This window comes from Gymnodraco acuticeps, unplaced genomic scaffold (assembly GCF_902827175.1).
Source record: "Gymnodraco acuticeps unplaced genomic scaffold, fGymAcu1.1, whole genome shotgun sequence".
NCBI classification, from domain to species: Eukaryota; Metazoa; Chordata; class Actinopteri; order Perciformes; family Bathydraconidae; genus Gymnodraco; species Gymnodraco acuticeps.
In genome coordinates, this window is record NW_022990631.1 from 7,157 (window position 1) to 29,025 (window position 21,869).

Genomic DNA, 21,869 nt, shown 5'->3' on the forward strand with positions numbered 1-21,869 from the left:
TGTGTTGCTGCTAGCATACATAACATACCTGACGTGGAAACGTTACTTGTGGATGGGGCTACAGAGCTACTAGAGAGACAGTGGAACCCGGTGCATTTCTCCGTCTGAATGTGGAGCACTTTTGCTAAATGTTTAGACAAATTGCTCGTGTTACCGCCCTTACATGCTAAACTCTTATTCCACTTTTGGTAACGAGCATTGTCCACATCGACACGGCTATAGTTTAACCACACCTCGGAGCGCGTTCTCTCCGCCATCTCCTCCGTGTGTGTGTGTTGCTGCATGTAGCAGCTGCGTGTGTGTAAACTGCCCCGCCCCCTCGCTCATTCACTCATGGCAAAAGTTACTTTACTTGCTATAAAAACTCACGGTAAAAAAAATGCACTCCCTATTCCATTGTCATGAAGGTGGAATCTAGCTATATCCAGAATAAGTTTTATTGGATCCAGGCTAGAAACATGTTTATTTCTGCTGTAAAGTTGGGCATTTTAACATGGGGGTCTATGGGAATTGCTCCTTTTGCATCCATCCCCTGTCGGCCACTAGATGAACTGCAGTTTGTGGCACTTCCTTCTGGGCTTCCCGGCTCTGCGCTATGAAGCGCTGATTGGCTGTGGGTGGGCCAGACGTGCATGTACGCCACTGCTCTATCCTCTCACTCAAACCCAGTGTAATGGTAACCTGATAAACCTGTAACATTAACGTTACGTGGTCAACAATAAACCTGTAACCTGCCTATAAACCGACAGATGTATTTATGTATGTAACTATGTATTTTTCTACGTTTAACGTTAGCCAGTAGATGGTGGCAGCGGAACGTAATGATTAACGTTACCGACCTTTTTTATGTCATGTCAAGAGTTGGATGTCAACGCCACTCAACGCAAACAAGTGTGACAAGCAAACATTCACTCATCTTTTCAAATATTCAGTTACAAAGCTAGTAGCAAGCTAAGTTAACATTACATAGCTGATGCTGAGCTAAACATGTTTGCTAACCTCCATATGCGTTAATGTGACTGACCTCTCCGGGTGAGTTTTCAAGTGCCTGATGAAATTTGACGTTGTTGCACCAGGATCCTTGATTTTAATATTGCAGACTTTGCAGTGTGCGCTCCTTTTGTTGGTGCCGCCGGCATTTTGTTCGAAGTTTTTATAGTTGAACCTAATTACAAGCGGTACAGCTGCAGGTGTGCCGCCGGTCGCCATGGTGTTACCATGATGTTAATGTTAAAGGTGGGGTAGGTAAGTTTGAGAAACCGGCTCGAGATACGAGTCCGAGGTCCGAGGTCCGAAGTCTTTTGAGCAGGAGTCCAAGTCAAGTCTGAAGTCTCTGTGTGTGCGACTTAAGTGCGACTCGAGTCCGAGTCACAAACTCGAGTCCCCATCTCTGGTGCTTACCACTCCAACAGTACATAACAACCTACTAATGACAGCTTAACCTTCTCTACATCGCCTCATTCACACAATAAATCAACAATACAAATACAACAGATCATATAAGCATTTAGTTCAAATGTGATTGAAAATGCGATTTAGATACACTTTAAAATACACCACATGTATTCTTTCATCTACGTAACATTGCGAAAAAAATGCTAACGCACTCTAGGTATAAATCAATCGATATACTTATCGGATATGCACAAACAAGCTTAGCTAACAAGCTGAGATTCCACAGATTCTAGAAATATAAGTATCATCAATGAGCGATCAGAACTTGCGACAGGGGAAGCAAATACAGACATCACACGACATAGCTTTAGGTAGCAAAACACGGAGATATGCTCACCTTTTGCTGTTATTCTGATCAAAAACAAGAAAAACGTGGTTGAAGGTTAATCCATAGATTAATCCAATGTGTCCGTCACTTTAAAAAAAATCAATTTTTATGTCAAAAACGGAGTTTTCATATTATAGCTGCTAATGATAGAGTGGCAAAGTCACGCCCATCTACTTCCGGTCCATGGGACCTTATTTCGGTAAAAATTATGTATTAAAGTCAATGGAGAGAGAAAACGTATCTTTCGATCCCGTTTGAATTGTGCCACGAATTACACATATGATGTTTTGTCAATCTTAAAAAATAATTTCCATGTCAAAAAAGTCACAGTTTGTCGTAAAACTGTTGAAATATGAAAAAAGACTATGAAAAATACGCAACTAGAAAGACTACAAATGATGATGTCACAATTGTTTTCCTCCGCTAAATATAAGAGATAGCTAAGATAAGATAACTTTAACAAGATGCTTGTGTGCTTAGTACCAGGTTGTTATCATACCAGCAATGGTCTGATGAAAGGACCAGGAGTGGCTGGATCAAGTTAGCTACCTAGCTAGTAGCAAGCACGTTAGTTAGCATTACAGCCTTAGCCTTGTCATTTTTATTAGCCCAAAATGTTAAACAGTAAGAGTAGTAGTCATATTTCGTGAACCCTTTGAAGAGTACTGTCACACCGCCGGTGTGATCAGGGGCGGACTGGGGGGGAAAAGTGTCCCGGGGATTAATTAACAGACAGGCCAATTTAATGTATCGGCCGGCTAGCGACGAAAGTATGTTACTTAACAAAAAACCCTATGCATTTAATGTTATTTTGGACCATTATTCATATAGTAATCACCAGAGGTGTGGACTCGAGTCACATGACTTGGACTCGAGTCAGACTCGAGTCACACATTTTATGACTTGAGACTCGACTTGACAACATCACAAAAGACTTGCGACTCGACTTGGACTTGAACACCAATGACTCGGGACTTGACTTGGACTTGAGCCTTCTGACTTGAGGTGACTTGCTACTTTAATTTAGAGGTCTCCAACACGCCGATCGCGAGCTGCCGCTAGAAGAGCAGACTCCCGTCGGGGAAAGCAGAATCTTCAGCCGCTCCTACTCTTGCTGAGAATCCTTGCAGGCAGGGGCGGGTCTTTATTTAGCTGGGCCACCATGCGGCCAATCATATGCGAGGACACACTAGAATCATACCATTATGTGAAAGAAGGGTGGGGGGCACAGCATGTGTAGTGGTACAGGCCAGCTGCATGGAGCGACGGGGAGACGGGGAGCCAGATTTAAATGCAAGCGCGTCGGAAAAAGTCAAGAAATGAGCGAAAACCGAAAAAAGAAGCAGCATCTGGCTGCTTTTCAATGATATTGGAGAAAGCAAAGCTGAGTGCAGGATTTGTAAAATGAAAATAACCTTCAGAGCAGGGTTATTTTTTGGTAACCACTCAGGATTTATTGTCAGAGGTGGGAGAAGTTCAGACAATTAAAAAAAGTTACAATCAGGGTTCCCGCGGGGTCTTAACAAGTCTTAAAAAGTCTTAAATTTTATAATCAGAATTCAAGGCCTTAAAAAGGTCTTAAATATGATTCAGAAGGTCTTCAAAATTATCGGATTTGAAAGGTACTTCTATGTTGCGATAGCGTCTAAATGTGTTTTGGGGGAAATGTCCGGGCTGCAAAGTAACCAGTACGGTAATAGCCTTTCAGTTCCCCCCAACAATTTGTATTGAATTAAATCAACATGGAACCAGTAATCACTAACTTTGTTTCCCCCGGCCCCTTATTGGAGAACACCCAGCTAGTAACCTAGCAACCAAGCTTCAGCTCATGTAGCCTATCTTCGAATCTACTTACAAATAAATATGGGGAAGTGTAAGTTCAACCGTATTTGGTTGGAAAACATCTAATTTAGTGCTTGGTTGAAACCAGTGGAGGGAACGTGTTTGAAGCCCGCTGCATCTTTTGCAAAATAAATTAGTGTTTGTTTTGCTAATGTAGCGTTAGCTAGTGGAGTGTTAGCTAGTGCAGCAGCAGCTAATGCAGCAGCTCCCGCAACAACACCGGGGGACCTCCGGGCGACGTTTGGGTCTACGTCAACCCTAAAAGCGGAGGTGCTGTAGACGCTAAATACCGTAGCTAAACACCAATCATACAACAGCAACGATGAAATAGTGTAGCCAAGGCAGCAGAGCTCTGAATATAGCTCTTGTCACTCTCTCTCTCACACACACACACACACACACACACACACACACACACACACACACACACACACACACACACACACACACACACACACACACACACACACACACACACACACACACACACACACACACACACACACACACACACACACACACACACACAATAGGGCTGCTCGATTATGGCAATAATCAAGATTATGTTGGTCAATAATTAATATCACGATTATTAAATATGATTATTCATTGACTTTGAAAACATCAATTTATTGAACTTTAAAACAAATAATAATTTGAACAGTATCTTTTTAACTGTTGATTACCCTGAACGTATAATTCAACTGAAAAACCAATACAAAAATTAATTAAATAAATGATACATTACTAAAAAATTCATTAGATCAAATATGTTGTAGTGCACTGTCACAACCTAGCAAAGCAAAATAATCGTTTTTTTCCGATTATGTTGTTTTCGTAATTGTGGCAGGCCAAAATCGTAATTGCGATAACATATGATTAATTGCACAGCCCTAACACACACACACACACACACACACACACACACACACACACACACACACACACACACACACACACACACACACTCAAGCACACACAGACGCACACACATACACACTTTTTGTCTAACACGCTAACACAGTTCTGTACTGTTACGCTGTTGTGTTCAGTCATTGTTCTTATGTTGAACATGAATACATTTACTTTGTAAGTGATTATGGGACGTATTTCTTCTTTATATATATTTTCCTTCATACTTTATTGCCGTGAAATAGGTCTTAAATTCTATTCAAAGTGGTCTTAAAAAGGTGTTAAAAAGTCTTACATTTGAGTTGGCGAAACCTGCAGGAACCCTGTACAATAAAAAGTCCTGCATTCAAAATGTTACAAGTAAAAGTACAAAAGTATTAGCATCAAAATATAGTTAAAGTACCACCAGCAGAGGGATCTAGATTCAGGTGTTCTTTTCCCCATAGAGACCGCCTCGCTGCACATTATCCCTTGCATAAAGATAGATTGTGGGTCCCTTATAACATGTTGTACACAGTGGAAATAAACATTCTGGTCACCTCAACATCAGGGATCTTATACATTAAACTCCTTCTGAATCAAACCGTCATGGTAGCCTTACCTTACTGATCCCTCTTAAATTAGAAAAACACACGTTACTTTACCAGCAGAGAGAAAATGGATTATTAAATTATTAATGTGACTAATAAAGAGCAGTTTGATTATTAAGTATTATTCTGTTGATCGATGTCATTACATTTGGTGAAAAACACATAATGACTTGTTAAAGACTTGTTTTGTCAAAGTTTAGGACTTGACTTGACTTGAACTTGCCCATCCTGACTTGAGACTTGACTTGGACTTGCAAAACAATGACTTGAGACTTGACTCGGACTTGAGCGCAAAGACTTGAGACTTGACTCGGACTTGCAAAACAATGACTTGGTCCCACCTCTGGTAATCACATTACCTGAGCCCTAGAGCAAAATAGTTACAGCATATATTTATTTATTTTAATGTTAACAGATCATTGATGCAATAACATTTGGACCCAATTTGCCTGACTTGACGCATGGAATAAAACATGGGCGTAGGAAGTATCCTCAATGGGAGACAATTTAACAGGGGGTGTGGGCAGGTGGTGGACTTCACCTCCTCTAGGGGGGTCCGGGGGCATGCTCCCCCGGGAAGATTTCCTTTTAAATGTTGACGTTAAATGCATCAATCTGGTGCACTTTGAGAGCAACATTAGGGACTAAATCTATGGATACATCTCTCAACACCCATATGAAACAGAACTGTAAACAGATTTACTTTTTCTTTCAACATTTATTTGAACAGCAAGTGGAGGCAAAAAGTGACTGCACCCAAAACAATAAACCTGATAGCTAACTAGCCTAAACTCAGTAACAGAACACGTTCTTCTCCACTAGCGCGCGACCTCTGAGTCAGACCTCACTTCCCCCTTTTCTATCCTACGGGTACAGCCACTCCCCCTGAACCCCGTTTCCCTGCCAACCTAGTAACCGGTAGGATTTAGGCCAAAAAATATATTATTATTATTATTATTTTTATTTTTTTGTTGGCCCTCCGGCCCACGCACAGCACCGGCCCACCGGGAAAACTCCCGGTATTCCCAATGGCCAGTCCGCCCCTGGGTGTGATCATTCTATAATACACCATTTAAGCCCGGGGGAGAAATGCTAACGCTAACGCTACATTAGCATCGGCGATCTTTTGTACTTCATGCTATCTGCACAAATGGTTGACATTAAACATTAAAAAGATCAGGCAGTTCAGAGAGAATCAAAGGAAGGCAGGCAGGCAGGCAGTTTTGCATGACATTCTTCTGGACGTGTTTCATTGTGGTGATAGTGAGGGTAGTCAATCCCTTGTAAAACAGTAGTGACGGCCATCTTGGTGACGTGTGTTGTTGTGCAAGACCAGAGATGTAGTTCATTGACCGTTTCACACAAAAAAATGTGTTACTTCACAGTTTTACGACACATTTTTTTTTTTTAACTGGCAAAATGACAAAGATCATAATGTGTAATTCGTGGCACAATTCAAACGGGATCGAAAGATAATATTTCTCTCTCCATTGACTTCAATACATCATTTTTCCTAAATAAGGTCCCATGGAGGTCCACCGGAAGGGGAGGGACTTGGATACGAGTCCAAACAACTCACGGACTGCACCGGGCGCTGACGTAGGCGCCCTGTGACCATCAGATTTGACGACGCTGATTGGCTGAAATTATGTTTAAAGATAGCAACAGTTGGCTTCTGCTGCACTTGCTGCACTCTCGTCTGGGCGCTGTGCATAGCGCCCAGACGAGAGAGGGTAATGATACACGGGCAAGGCCAGGCAGGAAACATGTGACTTATCAGTAACTTTAGACATCGTAACACAATTTTAAACAAGATTTTATTGTAGATTATACATTTTACTGATACCAATTATATAATATTTACCTTGTTTATTAAAAATAAAAAATAAATAAAAACAAATATTTTTAAAATATATATTTTTAATGTGGGAAGAGGGGGGTCGGCGCCACTAGCGCCCCTATGGGCCGGCCGCCACTGGTAGACACGTTGTGCCTCTCCACCTCTGTTCCTTACTTTTTACTTGCTACCCCATTCCCTCAACCTATCCTAAGGGAGTGCATGTACACGTTAGTTTAGCTGCTATAGGCTTAGACTGTCGGGGGACAACTTACTTCTTCCTTCTGTCTGTCTGTACCTGTGTACTCTCATGTTCCGAATAACCCAGCTTCCCCCAAATTTCTTTCAAAAACAAAAATAAAAAAACGTTATGCAGCCCCAATATTAGATAATAATCTCTATCTTCCCGCGAGAGTGCGGAAAACTTAAATTAATTCACTAGCACCCACCCCCCGTTTGTTTGTCTGGGGAATCTTGAAAAGTCTTGAAAACAGCAGGAAGTGTTGTAGGTGGACTCCATATGCTTTCAGACTTTTTGATTTCCTTTATAAAAAAGCTCACGGAGGACACATTTAGAAGAACCCATCCTTCTAAATTTGATTTACGCGTAGGCCTACAACAAAACTGCATTCACAATTACGATGAATGACATATTTTTTCAAAGACTACGGGAGAATCAAAACTAGCTGGCTTGGTTTGGAAAAAGATCATGGTTTGGGTTAAAATAGCTACTGTGTGTTTGTTACGTAACTTCAGTTATGTCGCCTACTTGTAAAATATGTTACATATATCACGTTAACTACCTTGCGTATACAAACCTACCTACTTTTACCAATGATCTTTTACAACTAAGAAGTTGTCAACGGCGACGCTGACTTTTGGATTAACAAGGGGCACGAAAAGTAATCTGAAAGACTTGTGTTTATTTGATCCATCCTAACCGATCTCCCAATTTTTGGGATGACTTTTGCCTCCTTCATGCTTTGCGCAGTGAAGCAATGTTTGCCAGACAGCAGCATTCTAGATCAAGTTTCCTGAAAACAAAACAATGTAATCATGTGTATTGATTCCACATAACCTTTCTAAGGCTTAGTTTTTCCTATGTTAATTCTCCAGGAGTACAACGGCCTGTTCTCTTGTTACTACAAATAAATCAAATTTAGATTTCAGGTCTTTAGTCAATGTCCAATTTAAAGCAGTAGCTTGAAAACAATACTTATTCTCTTCACTTGGACTTTCTGTTAAGAGTTGAACTCAAGAGTTGAACCCTACAAAAATGCATGCTATTAGTATTCCGATCCGACACTTTGAATCAATGTAAAATGTAATGCTAGGACATGTATGTAATAATCCCTGCTCTGCCGTGCAGTTAGACACCTCCCATCCATCAGGATTGATTTCTGTCAGGCAGCCTCTGAGTGGATGACCAGGGTCGGCTGTGGTCTGAGGCGATGGAGCTTGAAGAAGAGGAGACCTCACACCGCGCTTGAGTGGTGGAAAGATCCGGCCAGAAAATAAAACTTCAGCGAGCGTTGCATTACAGCTCAGTGCCACAGGGCTTTCTCTGTTGGTTTTACCAACACGCTCGTAATGACAGTCACTGGCAGCGTCCAAGCATTCGTGACAGTATCCTCTCTGCTAAAGAGGCGCTGAGTTGTCTCGCTCACGCTCCCATGATCTGATGGGCTTCTGGGAATTTGGGGTTATTCAGAGATAAGATTGGACAGTTGGGATGGTTTGAAGGATGTTCCTCCATTGTTTGGAGGAACATACAGCAAAACTTCAATGTCAGCTTAAGTGTACAGTATATTTTCACTGCCTTACCATGCCATCAGACAGCCTTTTGGACGGGGAACTGAATCCGTTAATACTTTCTTTCACGCCACAAGACTCCGTTGACAAAGGCAGTCATTTTCGAAGAAGGCTGAGTTGCTCATCTACCACTACTGCCTTAATGTGTTACTTTTTTTATGTCATTTTGTTGAATCTAAAATAACCCTTTAATAACACCATAGTCACACAATAACACAAACACACTAGCCAATCAATGAAACATTACATCATCAACTCTTTGTGTCAATGGTGTCCGGTGGTTAGAAGAGAGCATAGATAACGACTTTAGTTCCCCGAACGAAAATATGTTTTTTGTTGCCCCTCTCCACTGCAGTATAGGTTCCTGCTGGTACTTCTGTCTGTCTCTCCAAACTATAGGGCATGGTGACTGCCATCCACTGTAGGTTATTCATGTCTATGCAAAGGGCCCTCATACAACCCCACTTTTTAAAAAACGTATCGCCATATGTATCAGCTAATGAGGGTGGCCAACAGTGGCAACAAACGGCCCAAAACATTTACATTAATGCAAACAATAATATATAAAATCACAAATGTGCCAAAACACGTGCAAATTAAGAAATAGCTTCACCAACTTGCTCAGCATTTAGAAATAATTTACAAGTTTACCAAAAGCGCTGCAAATACAAAATGCTGCTAGAAGCTGCAAGAAGCTACAAAAACAACGGAGACGGGGACACTGCTGGGACTGTAGTACTTGTTGACATTCTGGGATTATAAAGTTGTACAAATCTCTCTCTAGAATAGTTAGTCTGATTCAGAATTGTAAGAGTGTTGTCGGTATATTTATAATTACTAGGTTAGCTACGTTAGCTAGCTAGCTTACAGCAAATCTGCAATAATATTGGAAGGAATCATCACATTGTTAAAAAAAAGCCAATAAATTACATTTAAGGTATATTTCCAGTGGTTGTTGGCCTTAAAACTAATGTCAACAAGCCCTCCGGTCCCATGCTGCTATGTGCATCACTTTTTTAGTCTCCCTGTTTCTGTTGTGTTTTGCAACATGGCACATTTGTGTTTTCATATTTGCAACATGTTTCATGTGATGTAAAGGTTTTGGGCCGTTGCAGTGTGTTTGCGCCTGTCTGCCACCATTTGTATTACATCTTAAAAAAACTGGCATCAGTCAGGCTCTAATTAAAAAAACATGGCACGCACTAGATATAAAGAATTGAAATGATATGTGTTTTATTAGAAACTGTGCACCGAATCAAGCATCCACATCTTGAACAATAATTGTATCTGGAATGTTTAAGATTCTCTCAGGATGTGGAATTTGAATTAAAAATAATTTCTAACTGACAACATAATTTCTTAAAAATAAAAAAGCTAGGTTTTTTTTCTTCATGCAAAGTTTGAGTCAACAAACAAAAACAAAATAAATATAGGTGTGAAGCAAAATATCACTTTATGAGGAAAAACTTACAGTAGAGTACCATACTGCTTATGGCTGCTGATAGGGGCTTGATACACGATTTGTCTTCTTGATATACAGCATCTGTGATATCTTCAAAATAGGTTTATACATCTTTTTTACCACAGTGTCATATGCTCATAAAGTACAATCATTGGTTGTCCCTGTTGTATTGTTGCTGATGGAATTGGATTACATGATGACTGTATGGCTTCTGAGTTAATTCAAAGTTTTAGTGACAATCAATCTGCATACAAATACAAGATGAAGCTACAAATCTATGACCATTTTATGAGAAAATAAATAATTTAGTCCCAAATCCTGGCTGTATTTTCTCACTTTAGGCAAATTACAAATAATAAATACTGGTAGAAGAATGTGACTATCGTCTACAAACGATTGATGGCGGTTGATCTTGGCACAAAACAGTCCCGTGTTTGCTGTTTTATCCCTGCAATTTGTTTGACTAGCTTGTGTGATCATGAAATGTGTTGTGAAGGGACAGACAATGGATATGAAAGATGGCAGACATGCTGATAAGTAGTGCCACGGTGCTCTAGTCTACACCAAGTCATCCACACTGTCCTCCAGAGTTACTTCCAACACAGGTCTGTCAAAAAAAAGCTGCCATATTATCATTTTAAATAAGTGATGGGACTTTTTCACATTTCACACTGAGGAGTTTGTATGCATTCAAATAATACAACAAAATTATAATTTGGATTTGTAACCATGGTAAATAAATCATTTAAAAAGTAAATAATAGTCTGTATTAGTGTGCTTGTGCAGCAACACCTCTTTTGTTCATGTTTCTTATTTGCAATCTCTCAACTCTTTGCACATTTAGCAATTCATTATTATCTGTAGTTTTATTATTGTTGTGTCGTTAATCCTTTTATAACGAACTAATCATGTCTGCGATAAGTTGAGAGGACGTACCTACAGAACATTTTGGTCACGCTCAGCAGCGCTCAAGTTGCTTTTTAGCCTTTTGTAGCTTTTTTTTCTTGGTTTGAAATCTCTACATTTACTGTATTCTGTAAATCAACTATCAACAGTACCAATTGTCAATCTGACAAGGTTAGCTACGGCTGGCTGGTGAAGAAAGTCAGACAAATGAAATGCTAAAGTCCCAGTTATTTGCATCAGAGTTGTAGGAGACCAAAATAGAGCTAAACGAAGAGTGAACACTGGACTTACATTTGTAAGATGTAAAAGTCCAATGTGATGATAATGTTGCTGTGTGTCTGTTAGACATTTTTGGCACTTTGTTTGATAATAGGGGGATGTGTTTCTGTCAGCTCTTTATTGTGTTCTTTTCTTTTTCTTCTAGCGGTCAAACATTGATAAATACATTTAGATTCTGAAGGTTATGTGTATGTTGCTGTTGCATATCAAATCCCTGATACAGTTCATAGACCCCTATCATTATCAGTGTTTTTAAGTTAGGCTATATAGTTTAATTCAGGTTGAAAATAAATCCTTTTCATTATTCTTAAACTCTGCCAGGGCTAACAAAACTTAACCTCATACAATTAGTGTGTAAACATATAAAACAAACATTGTTTCATTCTGAATTTATGTTGACTGAATATCAGCTTCCTTCATTTGCTCTGAATAAAAATGGACTTTATTTGAGGCATTACTGACCTAATGCTTGAGTCTTTTCTCAACACCTCAACACTATGTGTGTTTTGTAGTTCTGTTTCTTGTTTGATTGTTTCTTTCCTACCCAATGTGTTCTCATTACTTTTTCACAATACCACACAAGCACACTAATGTTATGCATTTTCTATATTTAACAACATTTTTGGCTTGAGGTGTTTCAATAACTCTGGAGGTCAGAGTGTGATTGCAGTCACAGATAATAAAACAACTTTTACACTGTAACAATATTATACAAAATGTGTTTTTGCATTGGCTTTGAAAAAAAAGAGTCAGGCCACTCTTAGATGGCAAAGAAAGTAATTAAATGTGATACAAATCCTTTCACTCAAAAGAGAAACAAAATCTATAATATTGAGAGAGTGGGCGTTACCAGCAAACTTCAACACATTAGAAGTAAATAAAATGTATGTGTTCACGTTTATTTGTTTACTCTTCATTTGAGTTGTATGTACAGTGGCCACATACTGTAACTGGAAACATACTTTCAAGGTAATATGCACTCTAATAGAAGTAATCACACGATATGTCACCATGAAACCATGAATATAAATATACATACACATTTACAAAAGCCGGGCTTTTCAAAAGTGCTGCAGACAGTGTAGAAAACAGGCGGAGATAGAGGATCACACTGCAATCCAGGACTTCACTCTGCAAAGGTATATGTACACAGTTGCTGGAGGTATTTGGTTCGTCTCTTGGACCCCAGACCAGAACGCACTACAACTGGCCTCTAAGTGGAGGGGACCATGTCCTTTATATCGGGTTCTCTGCTTAAGTAGGTCGCCCAGTACACAACGTTGAAGCTACTAAAGAGAACCGGAAACAGAACCCTTGACATCCTGTCTATTTTGCTAACGCTGTTGAATGTCTTCTTGCTATCTGGTGCTTTGCCGTCTGCTCTGGGCTTGTTAGGATCCATAGCTCCACCTTTAGCGATAGTTGGAAGTGTGCTGGAGTCCTTGGCGATGTTTGGCGCGTAGTTGGCCACTGCTACAGCGTAGGCATTATTCTTCTTGGCGATAGAAGCCCTCTCTTTTTTCTGTTGAAAGACCACAAGGATTAGATGTGAACGTTTTTAAAGACAGATGCAACCCTGAAACCTGTCACTTGTCACAGTCTATCCATGAATTTAAATGACATGTAAATGAAGCAGCGAAATGGCATTGGATGTCTTCTGGTAATAGATCAACACCAAGGCCAAATATGTCAACAATTTTACAAGGATGCATTGTAACTTTCAACGTTTTTTTGCCTTCCATTACTTCCGAGGTTGTTTGAAACTTGGCAGCACAGGTGGACTAATACTGACATGGACTGGATGCAGGGTGAGGTCACACAGGAAGTGATATTTGTAAGAACCTTTTAACTTTGAATGTAATCAGCCCATTTAATGTCCATTGTCAGTGGTAATAGGAATCCTAGATTTGAGGTGGTGTAGCCCTGCTTTACCACCTAGTTGGCTCAGTAGGCTGTTATCATTCCTCAACGTGGAAAGAAAATTGTTAACATGCGTAACTTACTTAAGATACTTTGACCTGTATACCTAACTGATGTACATATCTGTAGTTATGTAATAAACTTAAATATACCCGAACCACAACCATTTTCTCAACTACAGTGAGTAGTTTTGTTTTCTTTCCAAACGATAACCATATGTTTGAACTGTCAATGTTTCAGCACTCCATTGTCCAATCTAAAAGCATTACTTTCTTCAACGTACAGTGGTCACAATGCCAATAGATTCGCTTTGAAAATGTATCCTGTCAAACCAATAGTTTTTCAACTTGTTACCTTTTCAGTCACAATACTCTTTCCATCCCAAGCCCAGCCGCGCTTTGTGAAGTAATTCACAGTGGCAAACTCGATCAAAGCGGAGAAGACAAAGGCGTAGCAGACTGCGATGAACCAGTCCATGGCAGTGGCGTAGGCAACCTTGGGAAGTGAGTTCCTTGCACTGATACTCAGTGTTGTCATTGTGAGAACAGTGGTTACACCTAGAAATGGAAAAAAGAAAATCAGTCATTAAGAAATGATTGTGTTATATAATATACATACATAACACTGTAACCACTGTTTGACCTTTTTAAGAATATGCATTAGTCTTTACTGTCCGTTGTTCTTAACAGTATAAGGTCACTATTAGCCTACTCTACCCTTAGAGCCACTGACCGTCAGTAATGCTTTAACTGCTCAGCAGGTTTGCTATCATTGGCCAAAGGACAAGACTTCTCTACCTCTTTTTCTTTCTACAAGCAAACCAGTCTTAGATAACTGTCATTAGTTCCACTTGGCTAACAAACAAGTCTAAAAACATGTTGTCCTGTGAGATTGAAAGGCCCCTGAAGACTCTTTCCTTTTTATTTAGTTTTCTCCTATTCCCCACTATGTCATCAATTGTTATTGCTGTATTCAATTCCCCCATACTGACAACAGGGATTTTGACTAACTAGAGCAAAATCCTCATGCTATCATGTGTGTGAAATCCCACATTCATAAACCAATTCCATTCATATATGGATAACTGAACCAGCCCAAAATGTCAGGGGGCTCCCCTGGCTGTCCCATCAAATATGTGACTTAAAAACAACTACCGGCTGGGAGTTTATTAAAAAAGAGGCACAAAGAGACTAAATGAATCCCAAAGAGATGCAAAACAGCCAGAGACACCAAAGAAATTCCCAATAATAAAACACAAAAAGACAGAAAATGACTACAAAGACACACAAAATGGTTACAAAGTGACTCACAATTACTACCAAGAGATACAAAACAACTACAAAGAGACACACAACAACTACAAAGAAACGCAAATGACCAGACAGAGATAATCAATACAAATATTAACAGACAATAAACAGCTACAAAGAGATACAAAAACCACAAAGAGATGTGTAACGACTACAAAGGGACACAAATATATGAGCTCAGAACAGTTTCATAATACACACATGCACACAGAAGGATTCACACTTGTATTTCATGATCCGCAAAAGGACACACAAATGTGTCGTCCGTTTCATATACATGTAAATAAAATCCAAATACAGAAAAAAGTTTTACATGTGTATTTTTGATCCTCACATATTTGTTTTCCCGTTTAAAATCCTCTGAACCTGCAAACACAAAACCGCTTCCTGTGCACGGATCGCTGTGCATTCGTGTGTGGGTTTTTTGAGACTCCCCTGACGGTCAGCCGATTCGTACTTGTAATTTTTTCTATCTATAGCCAATCAGATGTCTCCTCAATTCTAAGCCAATCACATGAGCGCGCCCCCACGAGGGTAGATTTCTTGCGTTAAAATATATCTTTGAATGAAAGATGGTATGGCCGTTGACAAAGGCAAACACTTACCAAACACAGTCCTGGCTGGCACTGATTCTCTATTCAACCAGAAAGACACTTGGGAAAGGATGACTGTCATGATGCACGGGAGGTACGTCTGGATAACAAAGTAACCAATCTTCCTCTTCAGATGGAAATGAGCCGTCATCACAGTGTATTCACCTGCGGAGAAAATAATCACAGTCACTTTAAAGCACCACCATTTCATATTATTCTAATAACATTTCAAATGTGATGTTTGAGTCATTTAATAATTTAAATTATTATTTTAATATGTAAAGTAATATCTGTGTAGTTGACTTAAATTTCAGTTGAATGCTTGTAAATATTTAACATAAAGCTGTTGGTCTGCATTTCCTCATCCAGAGGAGATTTATTTTTGTTAAACTCTTACATGCACTCTGGGGTGTCCTTTTAAAAATCTCTTAAAACACAAGGTCAACATTAACATAACTTTCTATTAGTGATGACGTCTCCATTGGCCAAGCTTGATGTCTCTTGCGTCAGAGTTGGTTTCTTTTTTTCTGTAACCTTTACAGAAAAAAGTTATCTTTTTTTAAGTATACATGAAACATTGTTCCATGTTCTCTGTTACTCCCCAAGCCCCCATAATCATCGGAGATGATTTTACCAGTAAGATGTAACTATTCCAGTGCAGCCACACAACTCCATAGTGCTTCAAACTTCTGTAATTTATTTTAGGAGAACATTATATGTAGATGTGAAGCTTTATGAGAATGCTTGTTTAAGATGCCAAAGCAGTCGTAGACGTAGATTAAACAGCCTATTTCAGCTGTTTACAGTTCATATTTGATCAAATAATCCATCCATACATCGAACAGTAGCACCGCAAAGCCTCGTATCTGACAAGGCAGTACCAACGCTGCAGCAGCAGGCAAATGGAAGATATCTCAAAGAGACGCCAAGATTAGACATGAGAAGAAAAATATGTGTTACCCATGGCAACAGAACAGAGAAACATAGCTCATTTGCTACGATCCTGAAATGAAGGCCTTGATACACGCTGCCACTTGGCAAGAGGAAAGTCCTTTTCAGCAGAGGGTAGGGGGGAGGGGTTGTCAATTCCAAGGTTTCTAGCATTTCTCTCAGGACTAATTCTCTCTCTTTAAACATAAACACACACACACACACACACACACACACACACACACACACACACACACACACACACACACACACACACACACACACACACACACACACACACACACACACACACACACACACACACACACACACACACACACAGGCACTGGAATTTTGTGGAATTGAGTGCACTCTCAGTACCCTATGGAGCTCTATATCGTCTGTAATTTAATTTGCATGCCAGCCTGTGTCGTGGATGGGGGAGGAGGAGGATTTACAATAATGGCAGGTGGCTACATATTCTCTAGATGAGCCTGTGATCGCTTCACTGAGAGGTAAGATGTAGTAACTGAGGTGTAACCAATTGGTTTGTCCGCATCTGTTATGATGCCCTGAGTTTGGCATTTTGATAGGTTGGTTGGTTTTTGGCCTTCACAATCTTAGTTTATTTAAACCAGAAGTATCCATATTTTGAGTAAGGGTGAAGGTGAATACAATCAAATACTTAAAAATGCATTTTAGGCCAATCTTTTGTAGAACTGGACACACACTGAGGTTTCAAGTTCAATGACGAAACACCCAGACCGTTCAGCTTTCTGTCATTCACAAGGTAGCCAAATCCTAAAGCATATCCTGCTTTATGTTTTTCTCTAAAGGACCAACTTAATAACTGATGTTCATGCTGTATTGAAAACAACGTTAGACTAGTGATTGAGGCCATGAACTGGTCAGTAAAATATAACTGATTTTTTCATAAACTTTTATACAATCTGACTTATTTTTGCAACCAGTGTAGTCGCTGGCCATCAGAAAAATATTTGATTTAAAGGTCTCCTATTATACTATTTTTAGGCCTATATTATATGTTTCAGATATATCAAAAACATGTCTATGAAGGGTTTTTCTCAAAATACCAAACAGATCAAGCATTGAAGCATGCCTCATACCCCTCTATTTCAGCCCTGATACAAATGTGCTGATTCTGGGTCCATAGCTTCAAATGTAACCTGAGCTGCTGCTGGCCACGCCCCTTTCCGCATGCAGAAACTCAGTTAAACGCTACCGTGATTAAACGCCATATTATGTTCCAAACCACAGCAAGGATTATTTCTGAAACAGTATGGAGCTCAAACGCTTTCTCTCTCGTGGGTTTACCACAAGGTGAGTATCTTTTTATAAATCCGTTTTTTACACATACTCTCTCCAGTACAGCGTTAGCTCAGGGTGTTAGTGATGCTTGCTAATGTAAACACAGACCGTATAACTTCCAAACACATCGCAAGTGTACAATTCTGATAGGAGAGGATAGGGCCTTGGGCGGAACGCTGCCAGCGGTGTTTCTCAATGAGGTTACTTGATGACATCATGGGTATCATTTGTATCATTGTCCTTTTGTGTTATCTGTTGTTTTATGTTCACATTGTAACATACTTGCTGCCATGTTGGACATGTCTCCATTGAAAAAGAGATCGATTATCTCAATGGGAAAACCTGGTTAAATAAAAGTTTGATAAAATAATAATACAATTTATAAGAAACTGGTGGAATACCCCCTTAAAAGACCAAAAGTAAAAGCTGCATTGAATAAATGTTTGGCCACTAGAGGGCAATATCATAAGATAGAACTATATTAACCTGACGCTCCAGACGGTTTGTTACACAGAACCATCTGAGAAGCCGTCATTGGAAACTGTTTGAATAAGGGCAGGCACTTTCAAAAAATACTTGGCAGGTTATTAGATCAACCATCTGTCAATCAAACTCTTGCCAAGGCCAGTATGTTGAAGAGCGAAAATATCGCTCTGAACCTTCTTACAAGAGGGATTTACGTGTGATCTTGTGATATCGCGAAAATCCAGCAGCTGTCCATGGAAACAGATAAATGAGAAATTCCTACCCAAGCAGACAAAGTCAATAAACACTATATAATTCAATGTGTCAAGTAAGACATCACTACATTCATTTCTGTTCAATCATGAGTTTTTTGTTTATAATGTATGCTGTAACACAATAATGTGTTAAAAAGCATACAAACAAGTGAGTTCATGGCAACTACAACAGTAAGTGCTTTAAGGTAACAAGTTGAACATGATTATGTGACACATGGATGTATGGCTGAAAATGGGACTTTCGTAACTGGGTGTTGAAATGTTCGGAGGCTTATGCAAGATGTCCGTTCTCGAAGCCTGAGAGCACATTTGTTCGTGCCAAATGACCTAGTTTGCAAGTACGCTACACCAAACACTGACACACTAGTAATGAATGATTAATTTAAAGTCAGCCAATCAGATGTGGAGTGACTAGTTAAACAGCAGAAACAGTCACTGGCAGGCATTCTGCCTTCTACCGAGGCATCATAGACCACTTAACCTAGATAGGAGCATTCAGTGCATGAAAGCATAGTCTTACTCAATGAAACGGTGGCAGGGATTCCCTTGATAGTAGAAAGCAGTCACAGGGGAAACACTATACCGGTAAATGATACCTATAGGCAGAAAGTAGTGTTGGACCGTATGGCACAGTGATGCAGTTATTAAAGTCTCTTTTTCTGTGGTCAATGCATAATCAGGATACAGTTCCTATAAATACCTTAGGGATTCTGCATGCTTCTATTGTGATAACAAAAAAGTTCCAAGAATGAAAATAGGATCCCTTAAGTAAGAAGACTTGCTTGGACGCATAAAGAAGATGTGTATCTAAACAGAGATGCTTTGCAAACAGTCCCCTCCTCCTTTGACTTTGCCGCTAAAGACTGGAGGCCCTTAACCCTGAGGTCAATATTCTCCACCAGCAACAACTTCTCAAACTCTTCCAAAATCATCAAAACTCATTCTTTACTTTCTCTTAAATCATGATACTCATTTACATTTCTACCACTTGGTTGACTCTTGGATTAGTGACCATTTGTCTAAAGGTGGGATCATTGGAGGAGTTTATTGGAGCTTTCTGCAATGTAGTCCCAAGACAAGGTTGTAAAGCCCTGAATTCAGACCCAAGGTATGTCCAACATTTTTAGTCCAAAACAAGCCATAATGTGCCTTAGTTCGTTTAGTTTTTTGTTGACCACAGAGTGGTTTATGTTGGCGAATGACATTATCTTTGGTAAATATATTTTTTTCAACTGGTGCTCAGTAACAGATGGTACGGTTGTGTAAATTGATTGGATCGATTGTCAGACAAATTCAAACTACTTAAGTCAGTATTTGCTGGGTATGAAAAATGGATTTATGGCCAACTTATCTTTGGACTTTGGGGGAAGCTACCAAGTATTTTCAATTGAAAAGGCACAAGTGAAACTGAAGTCTTGAGTTATTGGTCTTTAAGTCCAACTTGAGTTGCAAGCCTTTTGTGATTAAGTCAAACGTCATCAAATGTGTGGCTTCAGTCTGACTGCAGTCAAAGCCATGTGACTCCAGTCCACACCTTTCCAAAGCAGATTTAAAGTTTCTGCTCTTATTTACCAAACTGACAAAACTGTCTGAATTAGAAGTAGAATAAAACACATTCAGCAATCCAAAAAGATACCCCGCTTTTAAAAGATGTTGTGCAGTAATGTTTGCATACACCAGGGATTACAACAGTCTCCTGGTAATTATAGCACGCCCACACATTTCTCACCATTATTATGATCAACGTTATCATGGTCCTGCAGGAACTGTTTTGTTTTTCAAAGCTTCTCTCATCATTAAGTAGTATTGCTAAAATTAGATCAGTGCTGTCGCTCAGTGACAGAGAATCGTGCATGCTTTTCAGATCTTCTCATCACCTTCACCCACCCATCAAAACCTCTTTTAAGGATTTTTGGTCATGATTCTCAAGGAATCCATCTACCACCATTTAGTTTGAGAAACATTTCTGGAATAAACTGGTTTTAAGGCTCATCAAGGCCTTGCTCTCTGTATAACAACAAACCAGTGGCGACCTGGCCCTTCCCTTTATGAGGAGCCTGACAGGTTAGATTGGCAGACTAATATAATTCTAATTTGGCTCTAAATTCTCCTAATGACACTGTTTCACAGGTTGCACGTGCCGCGCTGAATGCAAATGGCCACCCTGTGGACTTGGGGACCTAGGCTATAAATCCGCTGATAGACAAGCCCGAAAACGGTTTCATCCGTTGCCGTGGGAACATTCTACAATCATGTAGACGCTGAACCTTGCAGCACTTGTCCTTGTTGGCTATTTCTCTTTTTATAGGGTATAGGGTGCAAGTAATTTCCGATCAGATTCAAGTAATGCTTTAATACAGTATTACACATTTGTTTGGAAATCTCATGAAGTGAAGTCTGTATTGCGGGTAATAAAATCAGTAGAATCCGAGGTTCTTCATGTGCGGTGAAGTCAGGAGATTTCTACTCAGCCACTACAAGTCGTGAGCAGCCCTATGGAGGAATTCCCCCCTTTAACGATACAGATGCGAGGCTTGATGAGCATCATAAGGCCCCCTTTAACATTTGTTTAGCTTTGCCTTGTGATGAAGAATAACATTGCAAATTAGGTAATTCTAACATGACCAAGCCAGGCGTCATTTTCTGTAATCACATGTCGCTGCACAGTTCTGGCACCTATTCAGAGAGCCTCACTTTCACATCCACATCCAGTGTGCATGCTGACGTGTTCCTGCTGCTGTTCCTGCTGCTCCACTCAGCCTCCACCTGCTTTGGTTCTGCTCTGCTTGTGCGCAGGCCCTGAGGGCATTTATTTCTAAGTTAATAACCACTGGGGGATTATTTGCACTGGTCCCTGCATGTTATTTATCAATGTGCTAAGTATTTCATTCTGCTGCAACGTATTGCCACAGCAGGGAGCCTTTCTGACAGGAGCACCATGTTGCAGCATTTCCATTTTATGACAGAATGAAGCTTAAAACATGGAACCTGAACAGTGCAAGGTAGATGACATATTTCTTCTCTTAAGCAGTAAAGATCTGACATATTAGACAACCGTTTTTATATTTTTATGCACATGATTGTAAGACATATCTTTGATCCAGACTAGTTGTTCCAATCTGTTAAATTGTATCATTTATTTTTCTTTACCTGCATACAGAAAACCACATACCACCGTTTGGCCTAACTCTCTTTCCGGTGGCTCACAATCAATGCATGCACGTACTGTATGTACAAACTCTTATTTCCAATTAACAATGCATTACACAGCCTTCCTCTGTGATTTGCTTACTGCCATCATATAATCTCCCGTCACTGGGTGTCACATCCCTTGTCACTCCCAGCATGTAAAGGCAAACAGCTGCCAACCACCTCTAATCCCTAGGGGAAGAAGCCTCAAGTCTGGACTCAAAGCCAATTCATTTAACACAATTTATTTTATTTCATCGTTCAAGCTATTTCCCCTCAATGTCTACTCTCTGGACAGCAATGGTGTCCATCTCACCCTCACACACACAGCCACACGTTAAGACTTGTGTATGCACACTCCAGTGCTTGCCCCCTTTCTTGGCATTGATATGTTTGCATGAAATCTGTTAGTCCTATTTTTAGCCCTCATTATTT

General features: G+C 39.8%; 1 protein-coding gene across 1 annotated transcript in view; it reads right to left on the bottom strand.

Annotated features, from left to right (window-relative positions):
* Window positions 1-9,987: 9,987 nt before the first annotated feature.
* LOC117554709 (gamma-aminobutyric acid receptor subunit alpha-2-like) overlaps window positions 9,988-21,869 on the bottom strand; it is a 42,647-nt gene continuing 30,765 nt past the window's right edge. Inside the window, 3 exon segments of the mRNA XM_034229194.1 lie at window positions 9,988-12,945; window positions 13,698-13,900; window positions 15,259-15,411. Of these exon segments, the coding sequence (XP_034085085.1) occupies window positions 12,637-12,945; window positions 13,698-13,900; window positions 15,259-15,411 (665 nt within the window). The 3' untranslated portion in view covers window positions 9,988-12,636.